We start from the raw sequence: 18,754 nt of genomic DNA, 5'->3' as shown, positions 1-18,754 counted from the left end.
TTAGTCTGCTGTCGCTTTTTTTGCCCGCAGAAAAGAGATTACAATTGAGAGACACAAAAGGAGAAACGAGAACATTCTTATCCGTGTTGTGGTGGTTTAATCTATAGTTATTTACACGATTGCATTTTCACTTCAGTTCGTTAAACCTTTGTCGACGTATACTTTTATACGCCTGTGTCATGAGAATAACCGATTGAGTTTAAACCCAGGTTTGCCTGTGTTGGGGGTGAGAGACAGGAAAAGCTTTGCGGTTTTAAACTCACGGTTCACTTTTTTTTTTTTTTTTTTGCTTTCTTCCTTCCTCGTTGATTATGGTATTTCTGTGACCATCGAGAAGCCTGGGCATTAAATAGGGTATAGTTGATAGGTACATACACGTTTTAAATAAATGCATGTATTGCGGTTTTTTTTTTTTTTTGCCCCTAGCCCAGTAAAATCAGATAAAGGGCTTTTATCTCCATGCCTAGTGCGCCTGCCATTGCCTGTGTAGCAGCGAACACACCGGAACGATCGCCCGCTTAAACCCGCATCTCGGCTGCTGAAGCTGCGGCTCGATCATCATTTAGGGTTATGATGGGAGGGGAGCGCTGAGCCGGCACCGAAATCACGGCAAACCAGCCAGCATAGGTGTTTCGGGCGGAAGGCGGCAGAAATAGGACCTAAACGTGGGCGCTGTCACCCTGTGCTACGTGTAAAGTGGGAATAAATGAGCGGTGGGTGTACAGGCTATGCGGAGCTCCTGCAAGCTGCCGTGCGAGTACGCGCTCTTCTCTCCCCTCCCCTCCCGAATCAGGAAATAGCCAGCCAGTCCTCCTCCTCCTCCTCTTCTCTCTCTCTCTCTCTCTCTTGTTTTCTTCGTGATCATGAACTCATAACCCGGGGCGGCTGGTTACATCTGTACCCCCGACCGGCTGCATAATCGCTTTTGTGTCTTTCGCTTTTCGACCGGGACCGGGGACTCGGCGCAGCTCGGCACCGACACCGTTCTCCAAAAATGAGGTAAGGACTGGGGTAAGTGTGATTTGTACGCGTGTTTCCCTTCATCCGGCTGCTTTTCAACACGGTGCACAGAACCGGTGCATGAACCACGGCTTTCCTTTTTATTTTTGGCTCTGTCTATCCCAGATTCTGTATTAATAGGTTAAAAAGCACCTCTAGCTGCCGGGGATTAAGTGGGAAGGCACTCATTTGCCCGTCTCTTTATGCGATTGTCAATCTGACAGTTATCCTAAACTTTTCGCCCTCCCCATTGCGATCAATTGTCGCCGCACCTATTTGTGACACAGGGCTGAATTATAACCGGTTTTACATGGACAGTTGCACTGTCCTGGACTGAGCCTCCCGGCAGAGATACTTCCTACAGCACAAATATATAAAATACAGGCGTCCGTGTTCCTGTGTGTCTATCTCGCCATCTTGAGATCCTTGTGGATACATGATGTAGACAGACCAAACGTCTGACCGAATTGAATACTTTAGTTTTACGGTCTTAGCTTTAAACGCTTTAGTTATGAAACTGGGTAATTTTTCTGGCTTATATTATTATGCCACGCCGTCTTTTCTTTGCACAATGCACTTCTCACATTCAGTTGTAACACGTCGTAGGTGATTTCCCAATTTCCCCATTTATCCCCCAAAGGTTAAAGGCGGCTGTTGCCTTTGTTATTCATTGTTTCTTTCTTTCATTCTTTCTGTTCTCCGAGAGGTGGCCAGAGGACCGGTTTCACTGCAGGCTGCACCCGGAACCGCGCTGACATTATCGGTGCGCTCAGATCCGCATCCCTTTGTGGGGCAAAGCCTGCCGCGTTCACGGCTCTGAATCGCCGGCACATAGTTGTCGTTTTCCAGCTAGACCGTACAGAGGAAGAGTACGGAGTTTACGGATACTTTAGTGCCATAAAGTATTAAATATTTAGGCATATTAACCCTATATATTGAAAAATAACTATAGAAATTTCAAGTAGTGCAGATGTCATGTAGCGTTTTTTGAAGTGAGGAAGAGGACGTGGTTTCCGCGCAAACTGAAAAAGATTTTCCTAATGTTAAACGTGCGGATTTCCGCAACTTCACAAATATACGAAATCGAAAGCGACCAACGTGTGTAATAACGCCGATAGCTTGTGCTGGATAAGCTGTGTGCAGGATGGGTGGCGTAACTGCCTGCCTTAGGTGATGACTTTTTTTCTGGTCTTTTAGACACAATCAGTTAAATATAACTTTTCAGTCATTTAGACCCATAGTAAGTTATGGCTTGATTTGCACGAGCTTGTTTGAGATCTGTGAATGACTGAAAGGAGAATAGGTGGAAAGATGTAATGGTGTAGTGGCACCTCGTTGGAGCTGATCTTCCACAGATGGTTATTCAAAAATCAGGGGAAGCGGTTCGGCCGGCATAATGGCTGTCATCGCGGCAGCAATGTGATTCATGCCGCTTATCGCTCCGCTCGCCTTTGCTCGCCCACTCCCAGCTCTGGCCCCAGACTAAACTGGGACTAAACTTTGGAAAACATGCCAGTCCTCCCACAACACTCGCTTACACCGGACACAGAGAGATAGGAAGGTCGAAACGGGGATGGCTGTCTCAATGCTGGCGTGGGTTTGTGGGAACGCCGGTCAGCTATTCCCGGACAGCTGTCTCCCGGAGAGATGACACATTCACAGCCACCCCCCTCCACCCTGAGTAGTCCATCACTCAGTCCTGTCTGCGCTAAGAGTATATGCAGGACAGGCAATGAAGCTTTGGGCATCTCCTTGGGATGATCTGGCTCTCTCACTCGCTCTCTTCTGATGCTTCGGGGCCACACAGCGATTCATCTTACGCAGTGTTTGCGGTGTCCTGTGTGCACCTCACTCCTCTGGCCTGTGAGTCTCTTCGTGTAGGAAATTGCAAAGGGAACTTGTTTTTTTTTTCCTTGTTCGCGATAGCCTCCACACCTCCCAATAGGGCGATGAATTGCAAAAAGATTACACTTCTCAGAGTTACACTTCATGAAAATTCCCAGTTCGGCGTAAATGTCGCTTTCGCCCTGTAAGCTGTCGCCTCGATGTCACGCGATTGGTGGTTCTACACTTTGCACGTCATTGTTTTTTTCTACAGTAATTTGGCAGTTTAACTGTAGGCCAAAGGTTGTCTTTATTTATCCTTATAATAACCGCCTGAATATCTTATTTAATGTAATTATAGCCATGAGGAATTTCTCAGCTCTACCAACACTGGCCAGCAGGGGACATAGTTCTTAAGGACTTTTGATGATTTTTTATTTATTTTTTGATTATTCAGGCAACTGACAAGGTCTGACCACTTTGTTATCATGCTGGATTATTAACTGGGAGTTTAATAACTGTGCTGGGTGTAACTTGTTTTTATGAAAGTAGCTTTCTGTGGAAAGTGTCTACGAAGCTTTTAAAAAGGAAAATGGGAGGGGCCAGTAGGGGGCGCCATGGTGCAGACTGAGCTCAGAGTCGCGGGACCCGCCACAGCTCATGTATTGTCAAGGGAGGCGCTTCTTGGAAATCCTCCTCAGCTTTCCCCAAATGGCTCATTTCCCCCAGTCCTCCTGGCCTCCAGGGGGCTCTGCTTCGTGGTTGGTGCTATAGTTATCAAGGCGTTCCCAGGTCGTGTTTGCCAATTGGGTCAATCGGATCAATGATTGCTGTGCCTATTGTATTGCGCTGTATGTATTGTATTGTTCTGTACCTATTGTGTTCAATAATACATTCCTTGCACTGCTCGCCTGCACTTATACACTGCTCATCCACACATATCTGTCGTATATATCAGACTGAATATAGCCACGGACATTTTCCCTGCGCGTGGCCAGTGAACCTGATTCAGATTCTGATGCTCTAGGGAGCGATATTAGCTGGCTGTCTAGCGGGCAGAACGGTGGCCGTGAGCTTAAATGGAGGCCGGCCGGCCGGTTCGGATCGATCTCCCACGCATCTCCCGGCTTGGGTTTCGGGAAGTGGCTACATTAGCAGTGCCATTAAAGCACAATCGAATGTACTTAGGCTGCCGCCCCCTAGTGCATTAGTGAAGCAGGGTGTGGCTGTCGGCCCCCTACCCCACGTGGGGTGTGCAGGGGTGGGTGGACTCTGGAGACTCCACACAGCTGGTATTTACACGCAAAACCAAACTTTCTGCTTTTACATCACAATATTCCGGAAGGCTCCCATAGTCACGGTGGCGGCACGGCGATGGGTTGCCATGGGCAACTTCTAAAAATAGCGGCCCGGGGCTCGGAGGCGGGAAAGAGAGCGGCGGACCCCGGCGTAGCCGTGAGGGGACGTGATGCGGTGCCAAGCGGCTCGTCAGACGCGTGTGCGTAAACGAGCTCGTCGGGGACACCCGTTCTGCGGCTGTGTCATGCACGGTCACATACTTCATCACGCCACCTTCCGTGAACTTCCCAGGAGGCCAAACACAAAATGACTGTCTCCAGTTGTTTCAGCGGATCTCCCCCCTACCCCCCCCCCCCTCCTCAGGACAGACAGTATGGCTGAAGGTGGGCAGGGTGGCGGGGAGCATTTGTTTGAGTGACTCTATGGGAAGACAGATGTCGCTCTCGGTTCATGGGGGGGGTAGTTGCTTTAAAAACGACGTGGATGTGTTTTAAATAGCTATCCACAGTATGTCTTGGTTCCATTTCTGGTAGCGTGTAAGGCAGATGACACCTTCTGTGCCGAGGGGAGTGTATATGTGTGTGTCTCAGTGTGCTTGTGCATCTATATGTGTGTCTGCATTGTCCTACTCGTGAGGCTTCCTGTCGTTCACCCATAGCTTGATCTTATGTAGTGCAAATGGTTCTTTGTAGTTGTTTGTGGTTACCAGCAGGTGGCGTGATGCTTAAGGAATGGGCATGGGAAGTGCCCCAGTCTTTGTCAAGGTGATGTTTAGCCATCGTTTAATGGCTGGGGTAAATGTACGGGGACGTGTGCCTGCTGACGGTGCTGCGCTCCACCTGGCTGTGGGATAAGCACAAGTGTTTCCCCCCAGGAGGGGACACTCTCTCACACATAGAGGCTGCCCGAGCCCCACTGGCGCCCTCCACAGGTGAGTGCAGGTATTGCATGTTCGGGTATGTGCATCCTTCGGCCTATTTGCCTTTCTGCTCCTTGGGATGGTCAGTGAATTATTACAGACCCCCGTAGCGTCCTCCTGCCGCCACTCCTTCCTCCTCATGCTGCCTCACCCCCCCCCCCCGCTCTCTCTCTTTCTACTCATTTATACCCTTCCTGATATCTGATTGTGTCAAAGCGCCCCCTACGGCTGGTTGTACAACCCTTCATGTGTGTCCCCCGGGGGCCATAGGCACAGCCCAGACAGCAGGCGTGGGAATGCAGGCAGCTGGGGGGCTGCCCAGCCCATTCCTCTCCGCTGATCCCCGTTTGGGGGGGGGGGGGTGGGTAATGAGGGGAATGAACAGCAGGTGTGGGATTCTGGGGTTCACAGCTGTGTTTGCATGTATGTGTGTGTGTGACTCATAATAAGTGTGTTCCGTGTGTGTGTATGTGTGCAACATAGCACCTTAAACAGCCCTGTCCGATGTGCGCTTCACACGTCAAAGAGGAACCTGGAACAGGTCTCTGGTTTTTTTTTTAAAGGAAGTGGGCGGACAGGAGGCCCAGAGCAGCCTGGGAACCGTGAGCAGGAGGGAGGGTGTCGGGAGTGTGGAGAACGTGTGGCGTACGCTGTCGCGGGGTGTCAGAACAGCTGAGAGAAGAACCACAATGCACTGCGGGGCAAGGCAGGGCTGTGGCTGTGTGTGTGTGTGTGTTAGTGGATATTACATTGTGGGGACCAAATGTACCCCACAATCAGATAAAACATTGTGGGGACCATTTTCAGGTCCCCACAAAGATCTGTGAAAGCAATCAAAAAACTAAAAATCCCAAAAGTCTCGTATTTCGTTTGGTTACTTATGGTTAAGGTCAGGGCTGGGTAGGGGTTAAGGTCGTCATGTTGGGATTAGAGTTTTCCCCATAGAAATGAATGGAGAGTCCCCACAAAGATATAATTACAAACCTGTGTGTGAGTGCGTGCTCGTGTGCGCATGCAGGCCAACTCGCATTCACAACTCACTCCCACATTCATTCTCGTGCTTTTCCCGATTTAACAAAAAAAAAAAATCAGAAGAGGCCCTTAGAACCAGTGAGTCCTTAACCATTACGCCACCTGCTGGCATCAAGGCTGTGTAGAGAAAAGCTGACGTTTGACACGTAACCTGAATGTCAACAAAGCCTTAACATCTTGTGTTCGACACAATCAATTAGTTGCTGGCATGAGGCGGTGGATACAGAGTGAAGATCCGCCCTAGGGATGGAGGGGGTGGGGCCTGGTTTCGCCCCCCCCTGCAAACCCCTCCTGACCCAATTTTTTACTTTAATCCCGAGGGCAGGCAGAAATGCCTCGTGTCTGTGCGGCGGAGTTAAGTCGCCGGGCCATGCTGCCGTGCGGTGGTGCGTCAGCAAGAGTGAGAGCGTGCTGTTACTCTGCAGGCTGCCGTCATGCATCCGTCTGTCCCGTCTGCCTCTCTCTCTCTCTGCACTTCTCTTTTGAGCGTTTCACCGAGCCTGAGTAAGACCGAAGCAGCGGCTCGTTAAAAAAATGAAACCCTCCGCGCCGCTTCTAAAAATACGGCTTGTATAAATGGAGGCGTAAACGCTTCGGATTCGGAGGCGGTGAGCGACAAGTCCGCGCTGACCGCTCGCCGCTCGCACGCCTGCACGCGCTCAGCGTCAGCGTCAGCGGCAGTCACCTGATCACCCTTCTGATTGGACAGCTGATAAGTTCTATCTGCGTCGCAAAGTGCTAAATGCTGAAATAAGAGCAGATTGTGTGAATGAATATTTTTAAAAGGGAAAGGCTTTTTTAGGTGATAAGTAAATGTCACCTGAAGCGATCTAGCAGAAGTCAAAATGAAGTCAAGCTTTCGTGACACTGGAACACAGGGATCTGACGGGGGGAAAGCCGGCAGCCGGAGCCGATAAGCCGCCTCTCACTTTTCTAAAGTAGCGAAATCGACTTGTACGTCTCTAAACCAGGGCATCCTGATCATTTAAGCCTTTTTATTTCTTGATGGTTTAATTGATCCTCGCTGGCCCGTGTGCTTACACTCCTCCAGTCCGTTTGCGCTACGCCGCTATCGTGCCCGGAGCTGGGGGAGGTGGCTCCATCACTTTCTCTTTCAGCTATTTCTATCATCGGTGCTGGAACTGGACACTCCCACAGCGGTCGCTGGACCGCCAGCTTCCTCCTCCCCCCCCTCCCCCCCAGCAAGGTGCAGATGACTCACATGTTCAGTTAGCATACAGTGTTCTCTGATCGCCACGGAAACGCGCGGCCACTTCCTGTTTGTTTCTGAGTAGGAATGTCTGCATCTAGTTGTTGGTTAACACAGGAGCTTACGGTTAACGCCGTTAACAAGACGCCAGGCAGGAGACGAGGCCCTCTGGGGTTCGTCTCATGTAGTGCAGGTCGTGCGGCTCTGCAGGACCATCATCAACACCTTACAGTCTGACCCCTCCTGTCCCCTGTCCTCCCCCTCTCCAGTGAGTCCAGCATCTGCCAGGCTCGAGCCACTGTGATGATCTATGATGACGCAAACAAGAAGTGGATTCCGGCGGGGACGGGCGCTCAGGCCTTCAGCCGGGTCCAGGTGTACCACAACCCCGGCAACAACACCTTCCGCATCGTGGGCCGGAAGATACAGGCGGACCAGCAGGTGAGGGGCGGGGCTAGCAGGTGATGGGCGGGGACTGTATATAAGGGGAGGGGCCTGTACATGATGGGGCTGGGCAAGACACTGCACAGGCCGGGGTCATGGGCAGGCTGTGACACCCAGCTGCCTACATCTAACTCCAAAACTCTACTGTGCGAGAGGAAGCTGAAGCAGGTCATGCTCAGCGCTGTGGGATCTCACAGCATCTCGGTTCCGGTCTGACTCCCCAGATATGGGGGAGGCACCGTTAGCTGACTCACTGAGTCCTGGCCCTGCCTACCCGCCCTGTGCACCCCTGCTGTGCGCAGTCACCCCGTCTCCTTTCCATCCGCTGTGTGGCTTTGTCATCTCTGGCGCCCTCTGGTGCCCGCCTGCCTCCCTGGGCCCCTGTAAAATCAGTCTCCTGCTGCGTTCTCTTGCTGTGACTCTCCTTCGTTCCCACATTCAGCCATTCACTTGCTTCCCCTTTCCAGCCATTCTGGCCTCGACTTCTCCATCTCTGACTTTCGCGTTTGTTTACCAGAAGGACGCCTGCTTCTGCATGCGCATCAGCTTTTTGCGCATAAACTTTCATTTTCGAAAATGTGAGGTCAGGAAGCAGAGCAACGTGAGAGTCCAAGGACCAGGGTGTCACTGTGATCACAAGTGTGGCGTTTGTCGCCCCCTTGTGGCCGCAAATATATACATCCACTGGTTTTTCCACAGTGTAAAATTCAGTGTATCACTCCTTGAGAGACTGTCCAGACCACAGCAGAAGCGTATCAGCTGGTGAATATTCATAAGGCTTATATCTGTCCATCCATCCATCCATCCATCCGTCGTCCAGCCTGAGCAGCAGGGGTTAGGTTTACGACACAGCAGCAGACAGGCTGGTCAGGACTTTCATGTTCAGATGCATAGCCAGGCACTGCATTCGCACCCTTAGGTATCGACAGCAGAACAGTGTGTATGATTGGTGAACCCTCCACAGGTGGTGATCAACTGCCCAATCACGAAGGGCCTGAAGTATAACCAGGCCACGCCCAACTTCCACCAGTGGAGGGACGCCAGGCAGGTGTGGGGTCTGAACTTTGGCAGCAAGGAAGACGCGGCCCTCTTCGCCAATGGCATCTCGCACGCTCTGGAAGTGATCAACGCACTGGGCGAAGCAGGTACCGCTGGCTACTGTGTCCCTTTTCATTAGGAAGCTCTTTGATCATGGCTGCCACTGTCACACTGTGCTCTGTCCCGGTGACCCTGTGTGTGTGTGTGTGTGTGGTGGGCGGGGGGGGGGGGGGTGGTTCTGTGGAAGAATTAAACGTAAACAAAGATCTGCTGCTCTTTATCTGGAATTTTCTGGCTCCTCTTTGGCTTCCTGTCATTATTAAGGTGGCCAATCCGGTGCCTGTTTCAGCATCCTGGTTCGTGCTGCTCAGAGATTCTAGTCCCCGTTCAAGGAGGCCAATTCAGACCGTGATTCACACGGATTATTATTATCACTGTTATGTATTTTATAGGATTAAAAAAATATTGAAGGATATTACATTTCACCTTTTACCCGGTAGGCTTTCCCAGTGCCCCCCGACCTGTGCAGAATGGACCCTCCCAAGAAGAACTGGAGCAGCAGAGGAGGTACCAAATGTGGGGCAATGGAGGGGAGAGGGCACAGTTGCACTGCTTCAGAGACTTGCATAATCACACACACACACACACACACACACCACACACAGGTTTGTAGTATTTTTGCGGGGACTCTCTATTCATTTTTATGGGGATAACTAATCATAACATAACGACCTTAACCCCTACCCTGCCCTAACCTTACCCATAAGTAACCAAATAAAATACAAGATATTTGGTATTTTTAATTTTTTGATTGCATTCACAGACCTTTGTGGGGACCTAAAAAATGGTCCCCACAATGTAGGCATAATCCACACACGCACGCACACACACACACACACAATAACCAAGTCCCCGCTTCGTGTCACATGTCATGCTGCAGTCTCCAGGCCACTGGGCTTAATTACCTGCCCCCGGGTCACTCTGAGGCCTTAATGAGACATTCGGCAGGAGCAGAGTGCGACGTGGTTGTCACATGGGTTCTCTGTGCCCGGGGTCGAGGACTGACAGGTCACCGTGATGGGGGGGCTGCCGCGCTGACGACACACAGCCCGGCTGAGTTAATGAGTCACAAGCCCATCACACTCCATCTGAGCCTTGTCCCGGAAAAGGCACACACACATTATGTCCTGTAACCACAGCGATATCCATCCCAGGAGTCGGACTGGCCTCGAACAGCCTACTGCGATGGCCCAACTCTACATTCCACACTGGAGGATGCTTGTTTTTATATAGCGCCTTTCCCAACCTAGCTGTTCCTTAGGGATTAACCTTAAGTGTGTTCCTGCCTGTGAATATATTGTGGATTGTGAAATGTTCTGCTCTATTCACTGTATGTATAGTAACGTGTGTGTGTGTGTGTGTGTGTGTGTGTGTGTGTGTGATCTACCCAGGCAGGAGCAGGAGAGGGCGCGTCTGGAGAGGGAGAGGCAGGCCGCTGCGGCCGCGCCCCCAGCTCCCGCACCCCCAGGAGGCCCTCCTCCCCCGCCAGGACCACCTCCTCCACCAGGGCCCCCTCCCTCATCGGGTCCACCAGCTCCTCCCGCCCCACCTGCCCCACCCTCAGGTGGCCCCCCACCTCCTCCAGGACCTCCTCCTCCCTCTGGGCCGCCGGCCCCGCCACTGCCGTCATCTGGGGGTGGCGTAGGGGGAGGGGGCGGCGGCGGGGGCAGCGGAGAGGGGGGGCTGGCAGCGGCTCTTGCGGGGGCTAAGCTGCGCAAAGTGGCCAAGGTATGTTCCAGCTATTCTCACCACAAATTCAAGCAGCTCTGATTGACTGTTCTTTGAAACACAGGAAACTCCTGATTGGCTGTTTATTTAAACACAGGCAGCTCTGATTAGCTGTTCGTTTAAAAGAGATACATGGTGCACAGCGGCCTGTGAGGAGATCGTTTAACTGTCTGTCTGTTTCTTTTGCCCCCCAGGCGGATGACGGTGGCGCTTCACCCACAGCAGCCAAGGGAGACCGCAGTAGCACCCCTGCACCATCAGGGGGCAGCGGCGGCGGCGGCGGTGGTGGCGGCGGAGGAGGCCTGATGGGCGAGATGAGCGCCATCCTCGCTCGAAGGTCTGCTCCTCCCAAATATATGGAGTGCTGACTCTCCGCCTCTCTGTGACTCTGCCTCTCTTTGACTCTGACTCTGCCCAAATATGATGTATATATAATTTCTCCAAAACAGGAGAAAGGCCACAGATAAGCCAACGGCAGCGAAGAAGGAGGAGCCCAGTAGCGTGAGTGTGCTGTGGGGGAGGGGGGGGGGGGCGCATGGGTACCAGCGCGTGCGTGTAATGAAATCGAGCCTCCCCCAATTTCCGACTGTCTGTGGGTTTGCAGGACGACGTGGAAACTGCGGAGGCGAAGCCCCCCACCCCAGCCGGTGAGTTGGATGGCTGTGTGGGCCGTCCTGGCAGGCGGGGCCCTCCCCGACGGACCCACCCACCTGCAAAGCATGGAGACGTTCGTCCTTGATGCAGGATGTTGTTTTGTCACCTCTGCTCTGCCTGACCTTGAATCTCTGTGCTTCCTGTCTGTCACACTTAGAAACTGCCAGAAGACCCTGGGAAAAAGCTTCTACAATGCCAAGGTAGGGGGCCCCCGTCTCTGCCTGCCTGCCTGTCCTGCCCCCCCCCCACCCTCCCCTTCATCCTTGCCTCCACATCCCCTCCGCCATCTTTTATGAACAAGTGTGCATGTCTCAAACAGGAGTAACTCCGCCCCCAAGGACATTGAAGCCTCCCCCAGCACAGCTGCCCCTCCTTTCTCCTCAGGGTCCAGGTATTTTTAGCCACCCCCCCCTCCCCAACAAAAAAAGCAGCTCTCCCATGCATTGCCGCTGCTTTGCCATGTTAGGGGCGCCACCCACTGGTCAGTGCAGACATAACACGTGAAGCCTTGCAAGAGGGGACTTTGTTCAGGTTTGCCTGGAATATTTCTGCTAATGCTGCTGCTGCTGTACGCCATCAGCTGTGCCTTTACCCTTAGCAATGTGACCTTCTATCCGCTCTCTCCACCGTCCATGTGATTCCACACAGCTGCCCTCTGTCTCTCCTTAACCTGACAGTCAGCCTGTACGAGCAGTCAGGGCCCATTTGGCGTGCCCCCACCCCCTCCCCCCTGCCCTTCAACGTTAGTGGCATGACCGACTCTCAGTGATGCTTGGAGCTTTGTCACGGTTACAGCATCCAGAGGCATCTGGTCGCCATGGCGACAGAGACGCTTGGCTCAGTCTCCGAATTCTCGCTTGGCTGCTCCTCTCGCCTCTTTGTGCGCCACCCTCCCTCATTCCCTCCCTCCCTCCCTGCCAGGGTGAAGACATCCAGCACCAGCGAAACGGGAGTCAGCCAGGAGTCCGAGATGGAGAGGATAAAGCAGGTGATTCGCCTAGGAGAACTGGCAGTTTTCCATGTTTTGGCACAAATGTGAAAGTGGTATGAGAGAGGGAGGGGCAAGTATGACCAACCTTTGAACTTTGTGTGTGTGTGTGCGTGCGTGTGTGCACGTTTGTATATATATTGGATGGAAAACTGGTTAACAGACAGGAAGCAGCGAATAGTTATTAGAGGCACAATGTCACAGTGGGTCTGCGTTCATAGTGGGGTACCGCAGGGTTCAATTTTAGGACCACTATTGTTCCTAATTTACATTAATGATATTGACACCAATGCATACAGTAAACTGGTTACATTTGCCAAGGTGGGTGGTGTAGCAGATACTGATCTAGCAGCACAGAGGCTACAACAGGATCTTGATTTAATTAGCAACTGGGCTGATATCTGGCAGATTAAATTTAACATAAATAAATGTAAGGTAATCTATGCAGGAAGCAGAAATATAAAGTACAGATATTTTATGGGTTCCATTGAAATAAAGGTAGCTGATTATGAGAAAGATCTTGGTGTGTATGTTGATGCTTCCATGTCCCACTCTCACCAGTGTGGGGAAGCAATAAAAAAGGCCAATAGGATGTTGGGTTACATCTCTAGGTGTGTGGAGTTTAAGTTAAATGAGATGATGCTAAGATTATACAATTCCTTGGTAAGACCCCACCTAGAATATTGTGTTTGGTCACCATACCTTAAGATGGACATTGCTGCCTTGGAAAAGGTGCAACGTAGGGCTACAAGAATGATTCCTGGTCTTAGAGGAATGTCTTATGAGGAGAGGTTAGCTGAGCTGAATCTGTTTAGCCTCGAGCAAAGGGGACTAAGGGGGGACATGATCCAGGTTTATAAGATTCTAACAGGTCTGGATGCTGTTCAGTCAAATGGCTACTTCAATATCAGTTTAAATACTAGAACTCGTGGCCATAAATGGAAATTAGCGGGAGAACGTTTTAAAACGAATTTGAGGAAGCACTTCTTTACACAGCGTGTAGTTAGAGTATGCAATAGTCTTCCTGTTAGTGTAGCGCAAGCTAAAACCCTGGGCTCCTTTAAATCAGAGTTAGATAAGATTTTAACAACTCTGAGCTATTGGTTAAGTTCTCCCCAAATGAGCTTGATGGGCCGAACGGCCATTTCTTATGTTCTTATATGTGCGTCTGTGTGTGTCTGTATATGTCTGTGTGTGCAGGAGCTCCTGGAGGAAGTCCGTAAAGAATTGCAGAAGGTCAAAGAGGAAATCATTGGAGGTGAGGTCACAGACACCCCCCACCGATAAGCTATCGGCAGCCTCAGTGTGGAGGAGGCTGCCAGAGAGGAAGTGTCAGCTGTTTGCTAAGCATTATGGGAAGGGGCTCCGCAGAACTGTCCCTGCAGCCCCTGAGCAGAACGGCCATCTCTAAGAGTAACTCCCTGAGCTTTTAATTCAGATCAGAAGCAGATCTGAAGTGATCCCCGTTTCAATCTCCCTGGAGGCTTCGGTAACATTTGTACCCTCAGCAGTGGCTGTTCATTCTGTCACTTCTCCAAATCATATTCGTTCCGTTCAGACCTGAATGTTGATTCAGCAATTTCCTCTTAGTGGACCTTTGTAATTGAGGAATGGATGTTAACCTCTGACCTTCTTCTTTTGCTCCCACAGCCCTCATCCAGGAGCTGCAGAAGCGAGGCTCCTTGTAGCCAGCAGGGGGTGCTGGAGGTTGGAAGGGGGTGGTGGTCCCACAGACGTTTTCTTTCTCTGTGTTTTGTGTGCCCACCCTCCCCGTGTGACACCATACCCCACACACTTCCCCGGCCATCCTGCCCGCTCTCCTTTATGCCCACCGTTCCAACTCCCCCCACCCCACCACTCGCGGAACACCAACTCTTCTCTTTCTGGCTGCCTGTCTCCACTCTAAAACGGACCTGTCTGGCTTGGCACCCTGTTTAGTGCCACAATCCAGAATCACGGACTCTCCTGGTGCAAAGCCGTCCGCTGCAACATCACCGGTCCTGGGTGGTAGCCACGGCAACGACCCGGTCGACCCAAACCCTGCTGATTGTATCATGGTATCATATGCCTCTGTAGATTGGTCCCCCCCTAGTGTGTGCATCTGGATTCTGGGGTCTGATGGGAAAGTTTGAGGGGGGGTGGAGTTTAAACCTCAGGGATGAACAGCAGCGTGCTGACGGGGGGGGCAGTGCGACCCCTCTCGGCTCTTGTACACCCCCCATGACCTGTTCGTCTGTCCCTTTTTCAGAATAAAAATGAAAAAAAATGCCAATAAATAAATAAAAGGGAAATGCGTGACATGGCAGAAACGCAATAAAGCGGAAGTTGGGGGGGGGGGGCGGTTATGTTTACTGCAGTAGAGTCGTGCCATCCTGCGGGCTGGCAGAGTGTGAGTGCGTGCATGCGTGCGTGTGTGTGTGCATGAGTGCGTGTGTGTGTGCATGAGTGTGTGTGTGCAAGAGTGCATGTGTGTGCATGCATGTGAGTGTGTGTGCATGAGTGCATGTGTGTGCATGCATGTGAGTGTGTGTGTGTGTGTGAGTGCGTGTGTGTGCCGTACTGCAGGTCTGGTTCTAATGGCTCCTTTAGCCGTGGTTAACAGGTAATCCTTGACCAGCTAACTCCGGTTTTAAACTATGCTTCTCTCTCGTTTGTTGTTTTCCATCTGAGGCCTGTTTTATAAACGTAAATCGAAATATGAAGTAAACTTTGGCCCCGCCTGCTGACTGCCTTGGAAATTGAAATATATATATATATGTTTGTTTTTTTAGGAAAAATAAGATGCTGTTTCTATTTTAATTGAAATTCCTGGTGAGAGGACAGTGGGAAATATTTTAATGATTTTCTTGTCTTTGAAAATATGATTATTTTGGTTTTATTGATATTTTTTTCTAAAAAAAAGTCTTTTTACACTGAAATTGTTTAAACAAACATGTTCAAACACTGGATGAGAAAATGCCTCCATTGTTTAAAATAATACAAAAAAATCCAGCTGCTTCTTGTCACTGAATCGAATCTGTCTGCTGATTGGTTACCTGAAAGGGGGCGGGATCATGCGTGGACTGTGTGTGCATTTGATGCATGTCTCAAAGCAGAACATTTCTAGATGGCAACAATTCACCTCATGACAAGCAAACAGACCAGAATTATAACTTTGTCAACCAGCTATACCAGATAATAGAGCTGCAAGCAGAACTGAAGTATGTGGTTTCTTATCACAGCTCAGAGAGCGGCGTTTACAAGAATAAGGTTAACACTTTGAGGATGTTTTTGAGTATTTCCTCTAGTGTGACTGTGTGTGTGCGTGTGTGTGTGTGTGCACGCGCGCTTGGGGTGAGAACAGAGTTACTGGTTAATTTTTAATGACAGTAACCAGGCTTTATCAATACATATAACAATAGGAATCTGAATTACATATAAAAATAAGAATTTCCCGAAATGATTTAGAAAATAAGACTTTGAATGGCTCATTTCTGAAAGCACCATGATGGCAAACAAATGGAGAAGTACGGCTGCAGTGTGTTGGGTTCCCGGCAACAGCAAAACGGTCCAGTAAATTGGACGGATGGTGCAGTGAATGCGGGAGGCAAAGCGGACTGCCGGACTAACTGGGATGAGGGCTGTGCATGGAGCCCAAAATCCCCGCCTGCTTGGCAAAATCAACTGAGAGACTGAAAGAGCCAACCCAAGCGGGGGGGGTGGCCCAAGGTGACATTTTCTCCAGGGGCCGGGATGTTTGGCTGCTCCCCTGCTGATGAGAATTTAAAACGGACGTCTTTGGTAGTGGTGACCTACTTAGTTTTTTTTTGCCTTTACCTGGATTCAAGCTGATTTATACAGCTGGAATTTAATGGAATTTAATGGAAACGTGCTGGTGCTTTGCAGAGCTGCAGAAGTGCCAGTTTACCTCTGAATGACAGAACATGAAAGTTCTTTGGGATGCAGGTGTGTTTCATTGATCACTGTACCTCTGTAAACAATTAGGGTCAAATGACTGCACACTACACAATACTGAAGAGAGGGCTCTCTCTCTCCTTGTCTCTCTCTCCCTGTCTCGCTCTCCCTGTCCCTCTCTCTCTCCCTGTCTCGCTCTCCCTGTCCCTCTCTCTCTCCCTGTCTCGCTCTCCCTGTCTCTCTCTCTCTCCCTGTCTCTCTCTCCCTGTCTCGCTCTCCCTGTCCCTCTCTCCCTGTCTCTCTCTCCCTGTCCCTCTCTCCCTGTCTCACTCTCCCTGTCTCTCTCTCCCTGTCCCTCTCTCCCTGTCTCTCTCTCCCTGTCTTGCTCTCCCTGTCTCTCTCTCTCTCCCTGTCTCTCTCTCCCTGTCCTTCTCTCCCTGTCTCGCTCTCCCTGTCCCTCTCTCCCTGTCTCACTCTCCCTGTCCCTCTCTCCCTGTCTCACTCTCCCTGTCCCTCTCTCCCTGTCTCACTCTCCCTGTCCCTCTCTCCCTGTCTCACTCTCCCTGTCTCTCTCTCCCTGTCCCTCTCTCCCTGTCTCGCTCTCCCTGTCCCTCTCTCCCTGTCTCTCTCTCCCTGTCTTGCTCTCCCTGTCTCTCTCTCTCTCCCTGTCTCTCTCTCCCTGTCCTTCTCTCCCTGTCTCGCTCTCCCTGTCCCTCTCTCCCTGTCTCACTCTCCCTGTCTCTCTCTCCCTGTCCCTCTCTCCCTGTCTCGCTCTCCCTGTCCCTCTCTCCCTGTCTCTCTCTCCCTGTCTCGCTCTCTGTGTCTCTATCTCTGTCTGGCTTTGTGCCCCTGTAATTCTGTAAAATAGGTTTTCAACCACTGAACATTCAGGGTATGGACAGCGAGGCGGTGGAGAGCTACAGGTACCTTGGTGTTCACCTGAACAATAAACTGGACTGAACTCATAACACTAATGCACTCTACAAAAAAGGGCGGAGCAGGCTGTACCTTCTGCGGAGGCTGAGGTCTTTTGGAGTGCAGGGGCCGCTCCTGGGGACCTTATTTGACTCTGTTGTGGCATCAGCCATCTTTTACGGTGTGGTCTGCTGGGGCAGCAGCATCTCCGCTTGGGACAGGAAGAGCCTGAACAGGCTGATCCAGAGGACCAGCTCTCTTCTAGGATGCCCTCTGGACCCGGTGGAGCTTGTGAGTGACAGGAGAATGGTGGCTAAGCTGTCATCCTTCTTGGATAAAATCTACCACCCCATGCATGAGACTATGACGGCACTGAGCAGCTCCTTCAGTGGCAGGCTCCTGCATCCACGATGTGGGAAGGAGAGATTCAGAAGGTCTATAACAAAGTCTTTGCAGCAGACCACACACACACACACACATAGACTACCAAAACACACACATCCAATACATCAGGGTGTTTTTCGTATGTGCAATATTTCTTCAGCGCAATTCCACAGAGTTGTACATATATTTATATATTTACACTTGTACGTACATAGTTTTTATCCTACTATTGTTAATTTTTGCTGCTCTGTTCTTGTACTGTCCACTTTCTGCCGTGGTGATGCAAATTTCCCACTCGTAAATAAAGGATTATATTATCTTATCTTAAACATCTAGACTACTGGCATTTATTTCCTGTAAAAGCCGAATCAGCGCACAGCCTCTGGGAATCTACAAGACGTTCTGAATGTAGAGGCCTCAACGAGGCCATACCTCATGTACATATCTGACGAGGCTGATGGGAAGAAACTCAGAAGAATTGGTCACCTTCATCCATCCATACATACATACATTTTAAATAACCAGTTAAATTCAGTGCAGGGTGCAGTGCTTCCGGAGCAGGGATGGCAGTTACAGTGGAGTATAATTTCTTCCAAATTTGTATGTTTGTTTGTAAAAACAAAGGTAGAGTACATCTTTAAAGGTCGTTAACGTACGTGTATGCACATAGAATTTCACAGCTGTGAAAATTCAAAGACACTGTGAGCCTTTCGTGTAGAATTGAAACAACAATTGTGTATTTGCATGTACTGTTAGACTTCACGTTTTCATTTTGCGGAACCATATTCGTATGAAGAGGTTTGATGGTTTACGTTGATCAGTTTCCCCGCGTACGTGTCATATTAGTCCAACTGTGGTTGGTCAGGTGATAAATAATCAGGCTCAGGTCAGAATGCTTGTTGCGGGATTAAGAAATCGTTTATTATAATGGTATAGGCTAATACGATTTATGTGTTCACGATATGCTCCCCAGCATGGAACGGGATGTTTTAGTGACCGAGCTTTGCTCTTCCTTATTTTAAAATCCCTGCGACATCGAATCCGTAAAACCATGCGGTACCATGTCACGCATCTAGCACAGTAACCCCTACACCTGCACTCTGTAATTGTCTAAGATCTTCTTAAACAAATCTGTTGTGTATCTAGGAAATAACGTCCGACCTCAGCGAATGCCATTAACAGGAACGCTGCGGTGTTTACGTGCGTCATGCCAAGCACGGCGTGACCTGCGCACAACATTCGTATGTGCGCGTGTGTGGACCCGTACGGACACACGGCGACCTGCGCCATTTGCGTAACGAACTCTGCTGTCGGAGCTCGGCTCGTGGATCTCAACCGCAGGCGCGCGTGCACGTGGCGCCGCGTC

At 50.5% G+C, this 18,754-nt stretch overlaps 1 protein-coding gene across 3 annotated transcripts; it reads left to right on the top strand.

Moving 5' to 3' along the window:
- Positions 1 to 789: 789 nt before the first annotated feature.
- LOC125724932 (vasodilator-stimulated phosphoprotein-like) lies at positions 790 to 15,200 on the top strand. 3 transcript variants are annotated; one of them, XM_049001412.1, is made up of 13 exons: positions 790 to 1,011; positions 7,553 to 7,724; positions 8,692 to 8,872; positions 9,266 to 9,332; positions 10,217 to 10,553; positions 10,748 to 10,890; positions 11,003 to 11,054; positions 11,158 to 11,200; positions 11,365 to 11,407; positions 11,527 to 11,598; positions 12,129 to 12,195; positions 13,396 to 13,453; positions 13,846 to 15,200. In XM_049001412.1, the coding sequence occupies exons 2-13, from the start codon at positions 7,587 to 7,589 to the stop codon at positions 13,881 to 13,883; spliced, it is 1,239 nt and encodes a 412-aa protein (XP_048857369.1). In that variant the 5' UTR covers positions 790 to 1,011; positions 7,553 to 7,586; the 3' UTR covers positions 13,884 to 15,200. The 3 variants fall into 3 exon arrangements, with proteins under 3 accessions (XP_048857369.1, XP_048857371.1, XP_048857368.1); XM_049001411.1 differs by having other exon boundaries at positions 793 to 999; XM_049001414.1 differs by lacking the exon at positions 11,527 to 11,598 and having other exon boundaries at positions 792 to 999.
- The last annotated feature ends 3,554 nt before the right edge of the window (positions 15,201 to 18,754 follow it).

The sequence above is a fragment of the Brienomyrus brachyistius genome, unplaced genomic scaffold (assembly GCF_023856365.1).
Source record: "Brienomyrus brachyistius isolate T26 unplaced genomic scaffold, BBRACH_0.4 scaffold58, whole genome shotgun sequence".
Taxonomy (NCBI): domain Eukaryota; kingdom Metazoa; phylum Chordata; class Actinopteri; order Osteoglossiformes; family Mormyridae; genus Brienomyrus; species Brienomyrus brachyistius.
Note: the sequence above shows the minus strand (reverse complement) of the source record. Positions and strands in the feature narration are given on the sequence as shown.